At 41.1% G+C, this 20,570-nt stretch overlaps 1 protein-coding gene across 1 annotated transcript in view; it reads right to left on the bottom strand.

Annotated features, from left to right (window-relative positions):
* The window catches only part of LOC118009146 (cytochrome b-245 heavy chain), a 34,848-nt gene extending 18,257 nt beyond the window's left edge, over positions 1-16,591 (bottom strand). Inside the window, exons 1-5 of the mRNA XM_035002948.1 lie at positions 16,384-16,591; positions 14,401-14,496; positions 12,952-13,062; positions 4,533-4,617; positions 1,961-2,106 (exon numbers count right to left, since the gene is read on the bottom strand). Of these exons, the coding sequence (XP_034858839.1) occupies positions 1,961-2,106; positions 4,533-4,617; positions 12,952-13,062; positions 14,401-14,496; positions 16,384-16,428 (483 nt within the window). The 5' untranslated portion in view covers positions 16,429-16,591. The remainder of the gene's footprint in view (positions 1-1,960; positions 2,107-4,532; positions 4,618-12,951; positions 13,063-14,400; positions 14,497-16,383) is intronic.
* Between the last annotated feature and the right edge of the window lie 3,979 nt (positions 16,592-20,570).

The raw sequence follows: 20,570 nt of genomic DNA, 5'->3' as shown, positions 1-20,570 counted from the left end.
CGGGCTCCCTGCTCCGCGGGAGGCCTGCTTCTCCCTCTCCCACTCTCCCTGCTCGTGTTCCCTCTCTCACTGTGTCTCTCTCTCTCAAATAAATAAATAAAATCTTAAAAAAAAAAAAAACTGTCTTACATGGTCAGGGTGTCACAGGAAGTACTAACTGATACACTGAAATAGTCCTAAGGGAGTATCGAATAAAGGACATCAGCCAACTGTAAGATGTCCTAAAAGGGTCTGAGGCTCCTTCTCCCTTTGGTTTGGAAAGGGCCTCAGTGCTTGGTTGGCAAATGTATTCTGGACATGCCTCCCATCTTAGGCTGGGTTCCCCTGAAGCAGACAGACCTTGAGATGAGGATTCATGAGCAAGTGATTTTAAAAAGGTGTGCTCCAGAAGAAACTGGTAAGAAGATGGGCAATAGGACAGGAAAGAGGAACAAGTCAAACACGAGGGTGATCTCAGGCCAAGTCTTTAGAGAAGGTAGCTTCAGCCTGATGCTGCGGAGGAACTGTGGAGGGTAGGTCACACCTCAGAGTTCATCCCTGACTCAAGGCAAGGAAGCTGGGCTTTCATGGCCTGCACCCATCAGCTATTGGTTAACGGCTGCCCACAGAGAGGTAGCCATCCAGACCCTTCCAGATCTCTGAGCTTGTGGGCCAAGGGACTCCGATAGCACCAGGGTGGTCCTCTGAGGAAGAAACACTGGCATCAGAAATTGAGAAGTGAAAACACACAGAAAGGTGGGGGGAGCACAGACACAGTACAAAGAGATCCGGGCAGAGCGTGACTGACAGCGTCGGCTCACCGAGTATGTTCACATTGCCTTTCTTCTATATCATTGTACGAACAATGAACAATATGAAAGAAAAATTATCCCAGAAGTTACAGAAAAGGAATTTTTTTTCTTTTATGCAAGTTGTTTTCATGTTAGCCTGAGGAGAATTATTTCTGCAATGTTAAGGGACTTTTCTTCTCATCTTTTCTAAACACGAGGAAACACGTTTGGGATTCAGTGTATAATTATGTGACTTGGCCATCCTCCCAAGCCATAGGGCACATGAAGATGACTCAGAGCTTCTCCGTCTGAGTGTAGGAAGCTCTAACAACTGCTGGATGGGAAGCAGTCCTTGCTGTGGATACCCCAAATGGCTGCCCCTGGAAGACCATGGAGTTACTCCCAGTGCACCGTGCTTCCCATGGGCCAATAATCAGCAGACATAGGCCACCCCTCAGATGTTGTAGGCAAGAAAGAAGAAATGCGTCTCTGTCGGCTGTCAGCTGGTGGCTAGCCTAGTACTAACACCGAAGTCGGAGTGTTCCCCAATTCACATAAACAATTTCCTAGAACACTCACATCAGACGAGGTCATTCGGTGACTGTGAGGGAGTGAGACAAAAAAAAAAGACCACTCCGGAATTATGTCAGAGCCAAGACAACAACACAAGTGACTGCTGCTAAGATACCCAATCCTAGAAAAACCCCCAATTCCTGACCATACCTGATGCAGAGCAAATCCTTGCTTCCTTAAACCCCTCCAAAACCACCTAACGCAAGTCCCTGTCCTATAACAAGCCTCTACGAACACCTTCCTGGAATGTCCCAGACTTTCTCATGGTGCTAGGTCTCTTTTGCTGCAGGAAGTGATAAACTCAACTTTGTTTGACTAGATGTGTGTTCTTGTCTTTTCTTTGGTGGTGGGCATTGTCATGGGTGAGCCTGAGTTACTCCAGATTCCACAGGTGAGCCTAAGGACCTGGAAAACATCTAGAGACCCTCCACACATGGGATCAGGAGTGTGGAAGACATTTTCTCTGTACCCACATTCTTAGAAACTACAGACTTGGCCCACTGATAGTCAACTTTTAACATTGTTGATGTTCTGCCCAAGTAGAGTTCTTCACTTGCTGAAATCTAGTCCTCAGTTTTAATGGCCTAGGGACCATCTGTATCCGGAAATAGACTTACCGGGATTTTCTTTCGAGCAAAATTGAGGTAACTTTCACCAGGTTTATCTCCAAGGTCAGAGAGTGCTATTGAATACCTATCAGAATTGTTGACTCGGGCATTCACACACCATTCCACATTAAACAGATGGGCAATGGTATGAATCGCTGAAGAGAACAGAGAACAGAAACAAACAAGGTGAAGGGTGTGGACAATTTTTGTGTTAAGTTGGGTTTCTGCCTATAACCCCCGACTCTATGATAAGATACAGGGAGACACAGGGATGGCCCAGGACACTTAGAAACAAGAACTGGGTCTCCAGGCCAGAGAGGCAAGACTCGAACTCTAGTGGGTAAGCTATTCTCTAGTTTTGTGATCATACGCAAATCACTTGACCTCTCTGGTCTTGGTTTCCTCATTTGTAAAATGCAGATGTTAAACGACATTATCCTAAAGATCCAATCAAGTTCTGAGCTTCTACAAAATAACCTTGGTCTCTGAGGATATTTAGGTGTGCTCTCATTGTTTCTCTCCCCCTGATATATTTGTGCTCAAACAAGAAGACTCTCATATAATAATGTATGCCTTTGGCTGGCCCATTCACCTGACTCTGACATTACTCCAGAGAGATAACATTTTATCGAACTGATATAAGCCAATGGCCACAAGAGTGAATATCTTCTTGAAAATTGCATTCCTTACGTAACAAGCACTTACATACAACTTACTGGGTTTCAAGAACTGTTATAAGTGCTTTATAATTAATCCTTATACTATTAGTATCATCTCATCTTACAGATGAGGAAACTGGGGCATAGATTGCTTTAATATCTTGCCCAAGATCACCAAGCTAGGAAGCAGCAGAGTTAAGAATCGAATCCAAGCAATCTGGTGCTCAAATCTTTGCTCCTAATCATTACGCTATGTTGCTTTCTAATAAGATTTTATCATGCATTTTGCTTTTGAACCATTTTGTTTGCCACAGCTCAGAAAGCCTGCACAATCTACTAATAGAAGAGAAACCCAGTTAAACACCTGCAATCTAAGCCTATTTTACTCAAATTATGGGGAAATTCTTTAAGGGCAGAATAAAAATCTCTTTTGTTCATCACTGTGCCTGTGTGCATGCCTATTGCCCGGCACATCACTTATTTGTTAAGTGAATTAGTGAAGATTTGATAATGGTCCCAGATACATCCCTTGTGCCAACACCGCCACTTTAATTATTATAATAATAACACATAATATAGAATACATATATACATATGTATACCTGTTAGATATATAATAACAATAATAAATAAAGAACACGCTTAGCTGATAAGGGCTATCTTACCCTTAAAATAAGGTATCTTTTCAACTTATGGGTTGTGGCAAGAACCACAACCTGTAAGTTGAGAAGATATCCTATCTTAGGGTTACTGCAAGAAATCCACAAATCTACATGTTCAACCTTAGTATTTTTTTTAATGGATAAATAAAAGCTCTCAGTTGTGGACTAACTTTTTTTATATTAAAAAGCATGGAAAAGGGTGAAGACACTCAGATTTTGTCAGAAGAGCCCAAGATAAAAAAGTTTTAAGACTTGAAGGAATAAACCCTAATATTGGGATGGAAGAAAGAATGGTGAATATTTTTTAACAGAATTCATTCGAAAAGTACAACATATCTTGCTGGGAATGTAAATTGGTGCAGCCACTATGGAAAACACAATGGAGCTGCCCCAAAAAACTAAAAAAAGAAATACCATACAATCCAATAATTCTACCCAAAGAAAATGAAAACACTAATTTGAAAAAAAGATATATGCATCCCCATGTTTATAGCAGCATTATTTACAATAGCCAAGATATGGAAGCAACCTAAGTGTCCATCCATAGGTGAATGGATAAAGAAGAAGTGGTATATAATATATATATTGTATAATTGTGTGTGTGTGTGTATATATATATATATACACACACAAAATTGAGTATTACTCAGCCATAAAAAAGAATGAAACCTTGCCATTTGCTACAGCATGGATGGACCTAGAGGGTATTATGCTACATGAAATAAATCAGACAGAGAAAGACAAATACCATATGGTTTCACTTATATGTAGAATCTAAAAACCAAACCTACCAAACCAAACAAGACAGAAACAGACTCATAAATACAGAGAACAAACTGATGGTTGCCAGAGGGGTTGGGGGTGAGGGGATGGGCAAAATAGGTAAAGGAGATTAAGAGATATAAACTTCCAGTTATAAAACAAATAACTCACAGGGATGTAAAATACAGCATAGGGAATATAGCCAATAATACTGTACTAACTTTGTGTGGTGACAGACGGTAACTACATTTATCATGGTGAGCATTTTATAATGTATGTCATTGTCGAATCACTATGTTGTACACCTGAAACCAATATAATATTGTATGTTAAGTATACTTCAATTAAAAAAATAAATTAAAAAATACAACATATCCAATCACCACCTAATCTACCTAAAAATGCTGATCTCCTCTAAAAATAAAAGCAATCTAGGAATAGAGGGAACTCTCTGGTTCCACGTTTTCTTTGCAATCTCAAATATCTTAATAAACTTACCAGTGTGAAGTGCAATCATCCATGCCACCATTTTATGAAAAGTGAGGTTCCTGTCCAGTTGTCTTCGAATTCTTGTGGAACAGCACTTTGATTAAGGAGAAAAGAACAAAGTAGTAATTGTTAACAAGAAGGTTTTCTGTGTGCCAGGCAGTAGATACGTGTCACCTCATTTAATTGTCATAACCACCCTAAAAACAGTGTCATTCTATGCATTCGACAGATGAGAAAACCGAGGCTCAGATACTTGTAGTCATCTTCCCAAGGTCAAACAGTGAGTGGCCTACCTGACAGGTTCCTGCAGTAACCACACGCATGCACAACCAGCTCAAACCAAGAAGCCCAAAGAAGTTTGTTGAACATTAAATGTCAGGTCCCTACAACCAGTTTCTGCATATTTTACCTGGACCTGAAGGAGGGAAGCTCTGTCTCTGTGTCTTCTCCATCACTTTTCCCCACCCCAGAATGTGTGTAAGCTCCCTCACAGTCCCACGCTGGGCAGTTAGCAAAGGCTCATCCTTGTGAGGATGTCAACCAGTAAGTTAAGTGTTAGGTGAGAGATTCAAGAGTCAGCTCTCCTAGGGACACTAACATTGTAATAGGAAAGCTGTATGCATTTCACATGACCCTGAAAGTCTAATGGGGACACAGACAAGTGAACAGTTCTAGAACAAGTGAATAGTTTTAGAACAACACCCTTCTAAGACCTACACTGTGCAAGGAGAAAAAATTGTCCACCCGCCTCTGTTGACAGAGACAACATCGCAAGGAGATACCATTAACCAAATATTAATGGCAAAAAGAACAATAGCTAATATTTACAAAGAGCTTCTGCAAGGAGCTGTTTTAAGTGTTTTATATGCATTCTGACTCTTTATTTTTGCATCAATCTTAGCAGGGAGGTACCATTATTATCACTGTATAACAGGTTAGGGAGAAACAAGTGGAGAGGTTACCCCTGCCTTAGGTCACATAGTTAATAAGCGGCAGAGTTGGGATTTAAATACAGGCTATCTGATGCCAGAGTATCAATATTCTGATGTTTTCATACCTTTTATGATTACCTTGACATTAAAAATAGTATTTTGGTCAGTACTCAAGTGTGACTGTCCTGATACATGTTAGAAGATGTGGATTTTGCTGGCTAATTGAACATAATAACACAAAATAAATAAATAAATAAACAAATAAGTGGTGGGGGGAGGAAGATTTGGATTTGAATCTTGATTCAGGTCAATGCCCAAAGTAGAAAAAACACAAACTGTGCTTTATGGTTGAATCAAAGCTTTGTCCTCCTGAAACCTGGTCAAATGCTTGCTCTGGCTGCAAGATACAGACAACTGTTAAGGAGAGCCAAGTGCCAAAAAAAAAAAAAATCTTAGGTATTATAAGTATCTGGTTCTAAACATATTCAATTTAATCTAAGGGTGTTTAATATTTGACTTACTTATTATTTTTTTAAATAGGCTCCATGCCCATCATGGAGCCCAACATGGGGCTTGAACTCACGACCCTGAAATCGAGACCTGAGCTGAGATCAAGAGTCAGATGCTTAACCGACTGAGCCACCCAGGGGCCCCATGGCTTAGTTATTTTTAATAACATGTTCTGATTTTATAGAAAAAAATGTAGTTGTGTGGAGAATTGTGCTTACTCTACTATCTCTGGGTTAGCTACATCTACAGAGAGCATGGGACCATGAGAGCAGATTCCCGGGACTGCAGAAATACTACTAGTGAGGAAGACACAGAGGATTCCAGAGAAAGGAAGAAAGAATTAGACTTTATTGAGTGCTTTCTGTGAGCCAGGCAGTTTAGCCATAATCATTACCTCATTCAGTGACAATGTGATAAGGATTATTGTCCTCATTTTACAGATTAAAAAAATTAAAGCTAAATCTCACATTGGCTGGGATCCAAGTCTATTTGTCTTTAAGGTTCATACCCTTTTCCATCAAACCAAATGCAAAGATATAGTCACTATTATTCTACATGTCTAAAAAAAAAACCCAAGACAAGAATTTAAGTCAACTGCAAGGTGATCACAGAAAACAAGGTCAGGGGAAGTGAGATTGGGAAGAGAAGGCTACGAATGAAGGGTGTATTATCAGATCAGCTACCACTATCATGTATCATATCATATCATATCATATCATATCATATCATATCATATCATACCATACCATGGTCTCTTTGATTAGAGGACTCTGAGAGATATAGAAAATGCTCCAGAGGTTTTCTTTTCTTTTCTTTTCTTTCTTTCTTTCTTTCTTTCTTTCTTTCTTTCTTTCTTTCTTTCTTTCTTTCTTTCTTTCTTTCTTTCTTTCTTTCTTTCTTTCTTTCTTTCTTCCTTTCTTCCTTCCTTCCTTCCTTCCTTCCTTTCTTTTCTTTTCTTTCTTTTCTTTTTTTTACCTGAGCGGTTAGAAAGCTTAGGAATTCATCCCCCGACTCCCATCTGTCACAGGCCAAGGGCTGGTCCCAGGGCATCAACTCCCTGGCATTTCAGGCTTGCCCCAGGAGAGGGCTGAAAGAAAATCCTCAGGCAGAGAATGAGTAGGGCTTGCAGAAGGCAGCTACCCCATGTGCTGTAGAACCGTAAGTGTGGAGGGAACATGAGTGAAACACCAACAGCATCAGCTACAGCTAAGTGTCCACTGGTGGACATGGGCAGTGACTCAGGTTCTCAAAATAAGGGTTTCCTATTTGAAATCACTTAGCTTACATTTCTGTTGATGAAAAGTTGTCTTTGGTTTCTTATACAGCCTTGTCGCCTTTTCTGTTTATTTCAAGTGCTGTACATTGTTTTACTACTTTGTATTCTTTACAATTTTAAGGAAATATCTTTTTCCTGTTTCCCAATTGCTAGGTTCCTCCATAGTTTCTTGGAGTCCCTGTGGTAGGCAGAATTCAAAGGTGATCCCCAATGACCTTATATAATCTCCTCCCTTTGAGTGGGGGTGGGACCTGACCTGTGAATGTGATGGGATGTCACTCCTATGAGTTTGTTACATTATATGGCAAAAGGCATTTTACAGAGGTAACAAAAGTCCCAAATTGACCTTAAGAGAAAGTTTATCTGGGTGGGCCTGAGCCAATCACATGGCCCTTTAAATCTGGGTCCAGAACTCAGAGACAGAAGAACTCAGAGATTCAAGGCACGGGAAGTATTTGCTGCAATGTTGCTGGCTTGAACATGGAGGAGGCCACATGGAAGGAATACAGGGACTGTCAGGATCTGAGAGCAGCCCCTGAATGGCTGTCAGCAAGGAGACAGGAACCTCAGTCCCACAACTGCAAGGAACTGATTTTTGCCAACAAGAATGAGTTTGGAAGATTTTTACCCAGAGTTTCCATTTGAGAATTCAGCCCAGTTGGCACCTTGACTTCAGCCTTGTAATATGCTGAGCAGAGAACCCAACCAAACACAGGATGCTGGACTTCTCACTGGCAGAACTGAGAGCTAATAAATTGGGGTTGTTTTAAGCCACTTAATTTGTGGAAATTTCTCACACAGCAACAGATAATTAATATAGTCCTTATTGGAGTGATGGAATACAATTGGAGTCCTAAGACTGAGAGAATGGGAACAGTAGGATCAGAAATCAGTGCTGAATTACATTTCAGAGGGCAAGTTCTGCAAAACTTGCCATCAGATATACATGTGTTGGATCTCAGCCCGACCACCTAGCTGTGTGACGTTGAACAATATGCTCAGTTTCTAACTTCCTTACCTATGTATTTATCATAGTTCTTCTCTCATAGGTCTGTTTTATAGATTCACTAAGAGGTGTTTAATAAATATTTGAGTGTTTTTTTGTATCATTATTTAACTCTTCAGCTAGTATGTCTTAGCTCCCCATGCTGAATTTCAAGAAAAAAAATACGGTTTTGATGTGGCCTCTACAGTGTTTCCATAGTTCTACCCTTATCATCATCAATATAGATCATCAAAAATATGGAACAACAGATTCTGATGCCCCCATCAGCTTGAGCAGCAGAGTGTTAGAGAAAAAGAAATTGAATGCCAGAACAATGGAGAGATGTGCTTGAGAAATAAAAGGTCCATTTGTAATACTCTGAATTTAATAGGTAGGTTTTTTTTAAAAAGCTAGTTGATATGAAACTCACACATCTCATAAAAAGGAAAAACAGAGGCCATTAGTTACCAGTGGGTCATTGGAATGGATCTCACCAAGGCACCAATCCCTAGTTTTTCCCAGTTGCCCTCTAGGATATGCTCAGGATGGCCCCCCGCAAAAAAATCCAAAGAGAAGTCACAAGTCATGTTTATATGGGGCTTCCAAATACAATCTCCTCACCATTTCCTGAAATGGGAACAAGCCCGCTGGCTGGTGGTGTGGGAAGGAAGGGCTTTGCTGCCTCTGACTGCCCAGGGCTTGCTCCTCATCACACAGATACCATTTTTATGCTTTTGAGTCCCTTCTGGATTATCGCCAGCTACCTCCTAATTACCCAAGCTACCATCATGTCCCATGGCTTCCTCACTGAACTACCCCTTTTGCCATTGACTTCTAAAGGGAAGTTTCTCTGTTACTGTCACCTCGAGCCTAGCCCAATCTCACTAAGCTATTATTATTATTATTATTATTGAGTAATCTCAGCAAATTTCTACGCTGCATTTAAACTGCAAGAGAGAAAAAAAAATTTTTTAAGGTAAAGATTTTATTTATTTGAGAAAGAGAGAGAGGGAGAGTGGGGGGAGGGGCAGAGGGAGAGGGGACAAGCAGACTCCTCGCTGAGCAGGGAGGGTCCTGGGATCATGCCCTGAGCTGAAATCAAGAGTTGGACACTCAATCCACTGAGCCACCCAGGTGCCCTGAAAAAATATTTTTTTTTTCAAGTTAGAAATGGAACTAAAAAGGAGTGCATATTTAATGGGGTAAACATGAGTTTCTATAACATGACCAATACAGAAACTTAAAAGTTCTATTTTATGTACACCTGGTCTCACTACACATGCCATGAACTCACTTAAATTAGATGTTTATATGCAATTTGGGAGAAATTACAAAAGCCACCCTTGAATCTATAGAACTCAGGCAAAGAAGCTGACAGTAATGTCCAAACCTGATGGCAGTAGGATAGGTGATAAATAAGAACATCAGTTTATTTGTATAGCACTGTTTGTAACTTTGAATTCGCATGTTTCTTCTCTATCTCTTCCATAGAACTCTAAGCTCCTTGAGTTCATGGCCCATCCATATGTTACTCTTTACTCACCATGCGTCCCCAGTACTTAGCATATAGCTGGCACTCAACCAAATGTTTGTTGACTGACAACTCAGCAGTTGACAGCTTAGTCAATTAATATACTTTTGGAATGTTATATTCATTCTTACAGTTGCATTGTCTCACCTGCTTTTCAGCTAAAAAGAAAAAAAAAACAAACCGTGAGACAGGAAGTCCAAGAGACTTCCCTAGACCATGTGGTTAGACACAGAGCCACAGTGAGGGTCTCTGACTCTCAGACTATATAAGGTTACAGATAAGAGCTGACTCTCTCACCTTCTTTTTTCTTTCTGATCTGAAGACTAGGACTCCCATCCGATTAGAATTTAGTTTCTGCACGGCAAGGTGGGATTATTAAGGCTTCCTTAGGGACTTCTGCATGCTAGGCCCCATCCTTCCCCATTCTCCTCAACAAAGCAGGCTGAGAGCCTTTACCTTTACTTTCCCCAGGGTGGGCCAATACTGGGGCTTTACTTCTCCAAACAATCAGAAGGATTATAAAGCAAAGTCTAACTGATTAAGACCACTAGAAATTGAATGGACGTTCTGTGACTGTGTAGTTTGCAACCTACTAACAAATCCTTGAAGTTACAACAATCTTGCCATTTCGGGCCTAGGCTATTCAGGATGCTCCAGCCTTCACATATATGATGGACTTTTTAAGACCGTCATGTGACAAGAAGACAGTTTTGAGTGTAGGTGGCACGTAGGAAAGTGAATGGGCTCTGGGGGCACAAAGAGCCGGGTTTGAATTCCAACATTGCCATTTCATTTCATCCCCATATCACTGACTTGATGTGCAGCTTTTATGAGGTGAGCTCTATGAAGACTCAGTAGGGGACAGCTATTTGGATTTCCAACATTGGTCACAGCATGGTCACTCATTTTAATTCCAATCAGAAAAGAAGTTTCGTTTGCCAAGTTCACATTTCAGGTTGGGAAACATGGAAGGAAGGACACTCCTGGTCTCTAAAAGAATGTTGCTTTCTGCTAATTTTTAAAAATATATTCTCTTACATACGGATCTCCCCGATTTTTATTTATTTATTTATTTATTTGAGAGAGAGAGAATGAGAGAGAGCATGAGAGGGAGGAGGGTCAGAGGGAGAAGCAGACTCCCTGCCGAGCAGGGAGCCCGATGCGGGACTCGATCCCGGGACTCCAGGATCATGACCTGAGCCGAAGGCAGTCGCTTAACCAACTGAGCCACCCAGGCGCCCGGATCTCTCCGATTTTCAGAGCTTCTCTGCAATTTGAAGAGCAGCCTTATTTCGTCCCTGCCTTTGAAGACCTTCATGAAGATCTTCCCTCCTGGGCCACAGGAAGCCTGAAAGCGGCCATTACAACATGTGCTTTTCACCGGGCATGGCAGCTCAATGGCAGTGCAATTTGGGCCTGGGCGGTAACAAGGATTTCTTAACTGGCCATCCTGGTGAAAACGCTGCCTGTTTCTCAGGGTTTACTTCCTCTAAATAGAAAGTATTCAAACAGGGCATGGGGGGGAAGGCCAAAAAAATGAATCGTGCCTTCCTAAAAACAAAAAGTTACAGTACATGAGCTTCATTTAGCCAGTGTTCACTGGGCACCTAGAGTACGCCAGGCCCTGTACTTTACAGGCGGCTCGTTGCTAAAACTTTAAATCAAATGGAATTTTACCTCCGTGGTTTCTTAGACTGAGAAGATGATTTAGAAACCCTTGTAGTCAGTGTCTACTGTTAATTGTATCCCACTAATCCTGTATTCGTAAATCAACTAGTAAATTTAGTAAGATAAGGAAAAATAAGGCAGAGTTCAAGGCAAATTCTACTTGTTATTGACAGTTTGGATCACTTCCCTTCCCCCAAATATTCCGTGATTGCCAAATTAAGTATTAACTTCTCAGCTATACATTTAAGTCCTAGTTTACCAGCAAAGCCTTACCTCAGACACCTGCCCTTTACAATCCCCACGTCCCCATCAAAGTAGATTGTCATTGCTCTCCTCTATAAATTATCTCTACTTAATAGATTTTTTAAGTCTGGTTAATATCAGACACACATTGTATTAAGAGGAAAAACAAACGCTAGTCGTTACTCATGATCCAGTAGAATGGGTCTCACCAAGACATCAATCCCTAACTTTTCCAAGCTACCCTCTTGGGTGGGATCAGGAACTGCAAACAAATCCCAACAGAAGCCAAGTGTCATGCTCCTAAGGGGCTTTCAAGAATGTCATTTCCTTACTATCTTCTTTGCGTTGGCCCATTCCATTTTCTCCATGTAGAATGTCTTTCTCTCTTATTTACATCTCCTAGTGGCTTGTTTGATCCTTACATGCCCATATTTCGAAGAAGCCTTTCTTCATTCCCTGCCCCACCTTCATTCCCAATCCCTCCTTCTTTGATTCTCCCCATAGCCCCTTATTTCTAATGTTCTGCGGGACCCATCAGATTTTGTTTTATCATATTTATTTGAGTACATAGATCTAAGTAGATTCTAAATTCCTTGTTTTTCATCTTTGTATGATAACAACAATAAGAAATTCATATACCCTAGGTTACAAAGTTTCTTATATAATCTTTTTTTTCTTCTAGCAGAGTACATTTAGGGGCTCACCAAATTGTTGAAATGAGGGTTAAAAAAACCGCCCTGGGCATTTAGAAATCTCTGAACTCCTCAATTCCACGGACTCAATACCTCTTAGTTACCGTCATTATACTGTGACTCATCGCTCCTTGATTCTACCTGCTTGGGATGTTAGCCACGAAGAGAATTTTCTCTGACTTAAAAATTTTGAAAAACATGGCACTGTAGGATTAATTCCCAAATCCCATGTCAGCCTCATAAAGTCCATAATATATTATATTATGTATGTCTGGCGTGTGTGTGTGGGCGCGTGCACATGCACACGCACAAGTGTTTTATGGCTCTTCTTGAGGTGTAGGTTGATTGTTTTTTTGGTTTTTTGGTTTTTTTTTTAAATGTCTGTTCCAAGTTAAACAGTTGTCTCAGGGAGCTCCATCAACAACTAATATGCAAATAAAATGGAGAATCAGGCATCCCTTGGCTTGTGAATATTGGACAGAGGTTGGAATCCTCACACTCCATTAGTCCGCTTTTCCTTAGAAAGGACATTTAGTGTGATGTCCTTTGAAAATTTTGAGAAGCGTCAGCTTTATAAATGTTTGCTCTTACCGCGCTGGAACCCCTGAGGAAGGAGAGCAGATTTCGACAGACTGGCAGCAGAATCAGCATGCAGTTGAAATTCAGGCAGGCTGCAGGGGCCCTGGCCAATGGCAGCGCAAACTGGAAGATGTGGGATAGGAAGCAGGTAATTCCTATGAGCACAGAACACCCTTCCACCACTTCTCCAGGGTTCCCAGCATGAGGCCCCCCAGAGACGTCAAGTTATCTGAGAAGGAAGATCCTTCAGAACTGAGAGTCTACCTGGAGGGCCTGCTGGGATCCTTTGTTTTAATTTGGCCCTTCTCTCCCAACCCAACATTTTACTATGAAAATTTTCAAACGTAAAGAGAATTTGAAATAATGTCACAATGAACACCTGTTTTCCCATCTCCCAGGTTCCACCATCACATAGCTGCCCATCCATCTACCCATCCCTCTAGCCATCCATAGATACATCTTATTTTTGATGCATTGCAGGCATCAGTTCACTTCCATCCTAAATACTTAAGCATGTGTATCATTAATTAGAGTTCAGTATAGAAACTGGGGCTTTCTAAAGAAGATTTTCTTAATTCTCAGACTCACTTCAGCAGTAACTTAAGTTGGTCTCGTGTAATGCTTTGGCATTATAATTGTTCTTTGTAATGCCTAAAGAAGTTGCATATTTTGGAGGGGAAAGCAGAGGGAAATCACCCTTCTCAGTATCAGCCGGAATTAGTTAACAACAATTATAATAGTGCAGTATTATTACGTATTATAATTATTTATACAGATGATATATGATACCTATTATAATTAGTGTTAAGTCATGAATTCACGGTTTCAGCATGATGTAACAAATGGTATCCTGTGGGGGCGGCTGTCATTGTAATTATTCTCATTTGTCATGAAGCAGAGTCCTGGCAGCTCAAGGAAATCAAGAATGCTAATGGATCCAGGGAAAGTTGGGGGCCTTCACTCTGCTGGCCTAGTCAATGAATATGACCCTTGGGCAAGTTCCTCAAAGGCTCCATCTGAGGGAGAGGCTTATTTCCTGAAGGTCATTTCACTACATGTCCCTGGGAGCAGAGCTCTCCATTCACAAAAGTTATCAGGAATCACATGCTTTAAAGAATATGGGAAGTCTCACTTGTCCCACTTGTGTCACCCTTGGATCAATCTCCAACTTTGCCTGCAATTCCAGGGTTCGCATTAGATGTCTTCTTTAAGCTAAACAGTGGCACAGTAGTTCTTGGCATGGGAGGGATGCCGCTGGGACTCCCTGACACACTTTAGTTTATCTCACACTGGAAGACCTAAAGACTCTTGCCCAGGGGGTTGCAAGGGAGGGAGCGAGGCTGATGGTGCCGTTTGGGTTGGTCAGAAGATTTATTTAAAGTGTTGAAAGGAATATGAACCAGAATCTTTGATTAGAAATGTAAGCCAGTCAATATTGCATGAGATGGAACTTATACTTACCCCAAGAAGTTTTCGAGTGTAATAGAACTGAGGTCTAGAGAAATATATCCCATAGAAATGGATAAAGAGGAAGACGTTCATCCCCAGCCACACCAGCTGCAAAAAGAGAAATAGTTGCATGAAGTTTCCACATTTCAATCGGTAGATTTCACACAAGATTGGAGTCAGACTAGGGTCAGGACTTCCCCAGTCTAGCCTTCAACAAAGGTGGTTACACATCTGGGTGTAACCAGCTGCAAGTCAGCTCTTGCCTACAACAGTGCCACTACACTTCGTGATTGACATGTCCACCTTGCGTTGTTCCCCATGATTGTTCTACTACTGGCCAGGATGCCAGGTCATTAACAATCTCCCTCCCCTCTGTTGTTTTCTTCTTAACTAGTAGCAGGTGAGTCTTCTCGAAAAGAGAGGGGAAAGGAATAGGTGACTATACGGTCCCCCGCACCAATAAGACACTGTGTTCTAGTCTCACGGGTGCCGTCACCTTCCTCCAGCACACAGCACCCCACCCCAGCCAGTGGGAGTCACATCAGCTAAAACGTCAAGCCTTTAATTCTATTTGGGAACTTTTGCTTAACGTTTGAAAGAGGGACTATTGAACATGAACGAGGGGGTGAGGGGCAGGGTTTTTTTTTTTTTTAAAGCGACCCTTCTACCTTTTGACTGCTCATTTCATCCCAAGCACTGACCACATACATCAAGATCTTTTCTTACTTGTGCTTTAACGCCATTAAAGGTCCATAGGTGCTTGAGAACGATCTCTTTATGAAGAAGGTATTAAAACAACTTCTCCATTCCCTAACCTTGTCATTCTTACTCTTGCTTTCCAGACTGTGTCTTTACTGTCAAGCATATGAGTGTGCAATTTAGGAGGAGGTCATCTCCTGGGGAAAACTGTGCTAGGAGCCAAAAGCATAATATGAACTTGTTTTCTATAGGACTAATCTGTTTTCAAAATGGTGGTAAGAAATCAAGTTAACAGTATTCTATGTTGCATTAGAATGTTGGTTTGGCATAATTTTTTAATGACACAATATTTCTTATTTTTCTTTTATTTGCGCCCCCAATTCCTCTCTGTGTCTACAACTCTAAGACTCAATTTGACCTCATGATAAATTCTTTCAAAAATTCCCCACTCATAGGTGTTCTTTTTAACATCAGTACAATACTTTCATTGGCTATTTGGAAAGGTTATTTATAAATCACATTTCTATCCTCCCAATTGTCCATGATTGCTTTGCTGAGACTGCCATCTTAAATTAATAGTTGGTCCTTGTTATGGTAAAAAACTAAAGAGATTAACACATCTATTTGAAAATTAGCCCTATCTTTACTTACAAAAATTGTTTCTCAAGATAGATTAGATTGATTTATATATATAGTCATATATAATGTATATAATATATCCACTGTATATATGAGTCTAGTTTATTTCAATTTCCTTCCTTGAATTTTTATAAACCTCATAAACAACTCAAATTTACCTCAGAGGAAAAAAAAAGTACTTTTTAAAAAAGAAAGTTGAGAACTTCAATTATTTTTGCTGTAATCACTGAAATAAAGGCCATTTCCCATACATGAGCCAATTTTGTACCTGTTATTTGGAAAATGGTGTAAAATTAGGATTGCCGATTTTTAAATGGAATAAGCACATAAAAAGTAGAGAATTTACCTCTGAGTAAATATTGATAAACAACTTAGACTCGGAGATCATTAGCATGAAATGTCTTCTACCCCCTCTGCAAAATGCTGGCTGATTTAGTACTCCCAAAGAGTCAAGAAATAGAGTAGGTGAAGTGAGCCCCCAGATACATTCTTTTCATTAATAAGTTTGGAAGAGTGCACTCAGTCCCGTTTACAGATAGACGTATGTTCACACAGTAAATCAGTTTCAATACAATTTCTTAAAGAAACAAAACAAACAAACAAAAGTTTTGCCCTATTTTAGTTTCCCGGAGAACCCAGACAAGTTCGAGAACTTACAACGACAAAGATGGAGAGCCCCTCATTCTCAATCCAGTTCCCCATGGTGATGGAGGTTCAATGCCTTGTGTCTGCTTTTCTTCTCTGCTCTGCTTCTTCTTCCCATGAGGAAATGAAAACAGCAGCCTGGGGCAATCAGTTTCCTTTTCTATTATCAGAAATTAGCTAATCATCGGTCAACTGAAAATCTTGTTTCCATAAGAACCTTAAATCTTTAAACCACAAAAAGCTGCAGAAAAAGGGTCTGTAATAATCTAATCATAACTAACCATAGTAGGAAATGAAACCAATTTCTACAACTGAGAGACAAGTAACAGTCCAATGATGGGATATATTTGACACATGGACTTGACTTTTTGACTGATCAGTTACTAAATAGCAATTTGTAAAAAGTCACTCAACTAGCCATGACTTCGTGCTGGATAAAAATCATTAAATATCTTTTGACAGGCTGAGCAGCATTTTACAGTCTTGTTGAGAAGAACAATAACAATAATGATGGTTGATATTTATAGCATGCTTACATCGTGCCAATTTTCTAAGATACATATGTGTGTGTGCATACATATATATTTATCTAAGAATTGATACATATATGTCTGTGTAAACACATACACACACATATATTAAATTCAGTATACAAATAAATTCACTTGATTCTAACAATTCAACCCTTATAAAGTAGTTTTTTTAGAAGGTTTTTTGATTTTTTATTTAAATTTTGTTAGTTAACATACAGTGCAATATTCGTTTCTGGAGTAGAATTCAGCGATTCATAAAGATTTTATTTTTAAATAATCTTTACATCCAATGTGGGGCTTGAACTCACAACCCCGAGATCAAGAGTCACATGCTCTACCGACTGAGCCAGCCAGGCGCCCCTAAAGTAGTTTCTACTACTATGATTACACTTACAGATGAGGAAATTGAGACCCAGAACACTTACGTTACTTGGCCACGGTCATGCAATTAGGAAATAGTAAAGTTGGGATTTGAAATCCAAGTACTTTGGCTATACTTCTAACCAGATGCCAGGAAAAAAAAAAAAAAAAAAAAAAGGCCTAACTGTGTCAACCCCATCCAAAATCACTCCAAATACAACTACAGGAAATAAAAATATAACAAATACAGCAAAATGTTTGGATGACTATAGTATTCCTAGGAAGACATGACATCCTTTAGGCTAGGTATGTACACAGGGTCAAAACAAAGGTATATCAGATGTGGCTGATGCCAAAAGCCAGATTTAGCATATTTTTTTTTTTCCTGACTACTACTCTGTCTTCAGGACATGAAAGGGTAGGAGGTAACCTACAGAAGGGTAGGATGGTAACCCCAGTATGAGATGAAAGCTGACAAATTACACAAGGGTGGTTGTACAACAGCTATAGGTAATGAAGAGGTAAAAGCAGAACTAGCAGGGCCAAATGGGAATGAGAGAATCAACAAGAGGAGAAGCATGGACCGTTTTGGTTGTTGTTTATTTATGAACCACTTGAGACAGCCTACAGAATTAGGACAATTGGCAAAGTAATACTATTTTGCACTTAATATTTAAGGAAAGGTATTAAACCGTGACCTTCTCCATTGCTCTTGGATCATGAGTAACCCACGTAAAGGACAGACAGCTTCATGGTTCCATTCCACACAGAGGTGAATTCAAAGAAACACAGTTAGACAATGAAAACATGTGCCCATTATTTGCCTCTTTGCACTGAGATCTACTCCCCACCCTTTCCTTGCTCTGCTCCGTTTCAGGGAGAATTGCATTTGCCAGGCTCCTTGGCCCTCTGGCTTCTGGTGTGGTCAGCCCAACAGGAGGATGAGGGGCAGGAGAGAAGCCAGGGTGTTTCTCCCCCCAGCTCTCTGCTTCAAGTGGCATCTCGGAAGCGGTTGCATTTCCACGAAGGCTCCAGCTCCTACCAGTCAGCCTTTCCTTCTCGAGCTTGAGCTCCTGCTGACCATCGCTGCCGCCGGAGTTCTGGCCCCTACCAGATGGCCCTGCCTTCTGGGCTTGAGCTATATCACCTCCTTCCGGTGTCCCTCCAACCCCGAGGGTGGTAACCACTTCCTGTAGTTGTTCATCTTTATGTTGCCTCCACAACCATGTGGGGATTCTGCACTTTCCCGTCAGCCATACAACAAATTCCTAGTATGAAATTCACTGTGTTAAAATGTGGTGCTTTGGGGGCGCCCAGGGGGCTCAGTCGGTGAAGCGTCTGCCTTCAGTTCAGGTCATGATCCTGGGGTCCTGGGATCGAGCCCCACATCCGGCTCCCTGCTTCTCCCTCTCCCACTGCCCCTGCCCCCCTGCTTGTACACTCTCTCTCTCTCTCTCTCTCGCAAATAAATAAAATCTTTAAAAATAAAATAAAATAAAATAAAATGTAGTTTGTTTTTCAGACTGGACTTTGCCTGATACACAAAATGTAATTGAGGCATGTACTCATTTTCTCATGTAATTAAAGAAGTGAGGCAAGGAGGAATAAACCAGCTTAAACATCTGCTCTCCCTGTCTCTGCCCGGCTCAGGCTCCTCCACAGGGGTGGGGGGTCAGGGGCGGGTACTGCAAACGGCGGCTCCATCAAGCTCTGTGAAACTTTTCAAAATCTTCTCCTCTCCACTGGTCCCCCTCTTCTCTTCCCCCAGCCTGCTGCTTCATCTTCCTTTATCCCATCGGAATCTTCAAGCCTCTCCCACATTTTCTCACTGACCTCCTGATGCCTGTGCTCTGCTGGGGAGGCAATGCTAAGGGGAGCATGAATATTCATATACTAAGAAATAATGCTCTTTGTTTCACATAAACCTGTTTCTTGAACGTTTTCCAACTCTCTTCCCCTCCGTCCATGAGTTGTGAGAAAATGCAAAAGAGAAAGAATATTTTCCGTGGATAATCAAGCATTCCCTCCCATGGCTTTTGTCCCCCCTTGTAAAAGTAATCACAGGGCTGTGAGTAGAGATTTCTTGAGAGCCTTAAGGACCTCAATCAGTTTCACAGCTGGAAGAAGAGAGATCAGTTGCAAAAAAAAAAAAAGTAAAAGCTTTCTTTTATGGAAAGTACTTTCCCTTTTGAGAACACTGTTCAAGTACATTGTAATGTGCACCGCTCTTGGAAAGACAGAGGGTTTGATAAAAAAGCAACAAGTAATGGTTGACTGGGATTGACTGGACATGGAGAATAAAGAAAATTGAATCTCTGTATCTTCTCCCAGCCACTTTGGCTTCCACTGTTTCCTAAGCTCTTGGTGTCAAGCCAGACTGTGGCAAATAGAACGCAGTACTCACCCTCCCAGTAAGCAGTCATGAGTAACACCCTCAGATGTGATTGAAATCCTAGACACTTCTGGCTGAGAAAAAAGACGAAATAAGCAGACCCAAGTCTCCAGGAAATTCCCTGACGGTGCATCCCAAGGAAAGGTATAACTCCTTCTTGATTTTTCAAATTAAATTGGGCTTCTAATTTATTCCCAGAAGTAGGTGTGAAATTGCTGAAGAAGAGATGTGTTTCCCAATGTGTTTTGTTCCTGGTGATGAGGAGAAATGGATTTCTGTTCCCTTTTTTTTTTTGAGAGTGAGCGCGTGCATGTGCACAGAGCGGGTGGCAGGGGTGGTGAGCACAGGGTGGGGAGGGGCAGAGGGAGACGGAGAGAGAGAGTCTTAAGCAGGTTGGACGCCCAGTGGGGAGCTAGACGTGGGGTTCGGTCTCACAACTCTGAGATCATGACCTGAGCCAAAGTCCGATGTTTAACCGACTGAGCCACCCAGGCGCCTTGATTTCTGTTCCTTTTTTCTCTGCTGTGTGTGCTGTTCTTTCAAGAACTGCCATGCTCCCACTCTATGTTTCTATGAGTTATGTGGCTCCACTTTCTTTGCCTAAGTATGACCAGTGAGGGGACTTCATCTCCCTGGACACAGTATTTGTCCCAGGGGTGTGCACTCGTCCCAAAGAAGGCCATTTAGAGTTCTTTGCCTGAGGGAGGAGTCATTAGGGACTCTGGAGTACAGAGGGTGAAGCTTTTCTATCTTGGTGCTGGCAGTTGCCATAGACTCTATTATCTTGTGCTAAGAAGTTGCGTAAGAATGCCAACACAAAATCAAATCAGAAGCTAGGGAAGGCTGGAGAGGTTTGGAGACAGATACGATGACAATGTTTGAATTCTCAGGTCTGATCTGCCTGAGACACTTGG

The sequence above is a fragment of the Mirounga leonina genome, unplaced genomic scaffold, assembly GCF_011800145.1.
Source record: "Mirounga leonina isolate KUSES-001 unplaced genomic scaffold, KU_Mleo_1.0 Mir_101609, whole genome shotgun sequence".
Taxonomy (NCBI): Eukaryota; Metazoa; Chordata; class Mammalia; order Carnivora; family Phocidae; genus Mirounga; species Mirounga leonina.
Note: the sequence above shows the minus strand (reverse complement) of the source record. Positions and strands in the feature narration are given on the sequence as shown.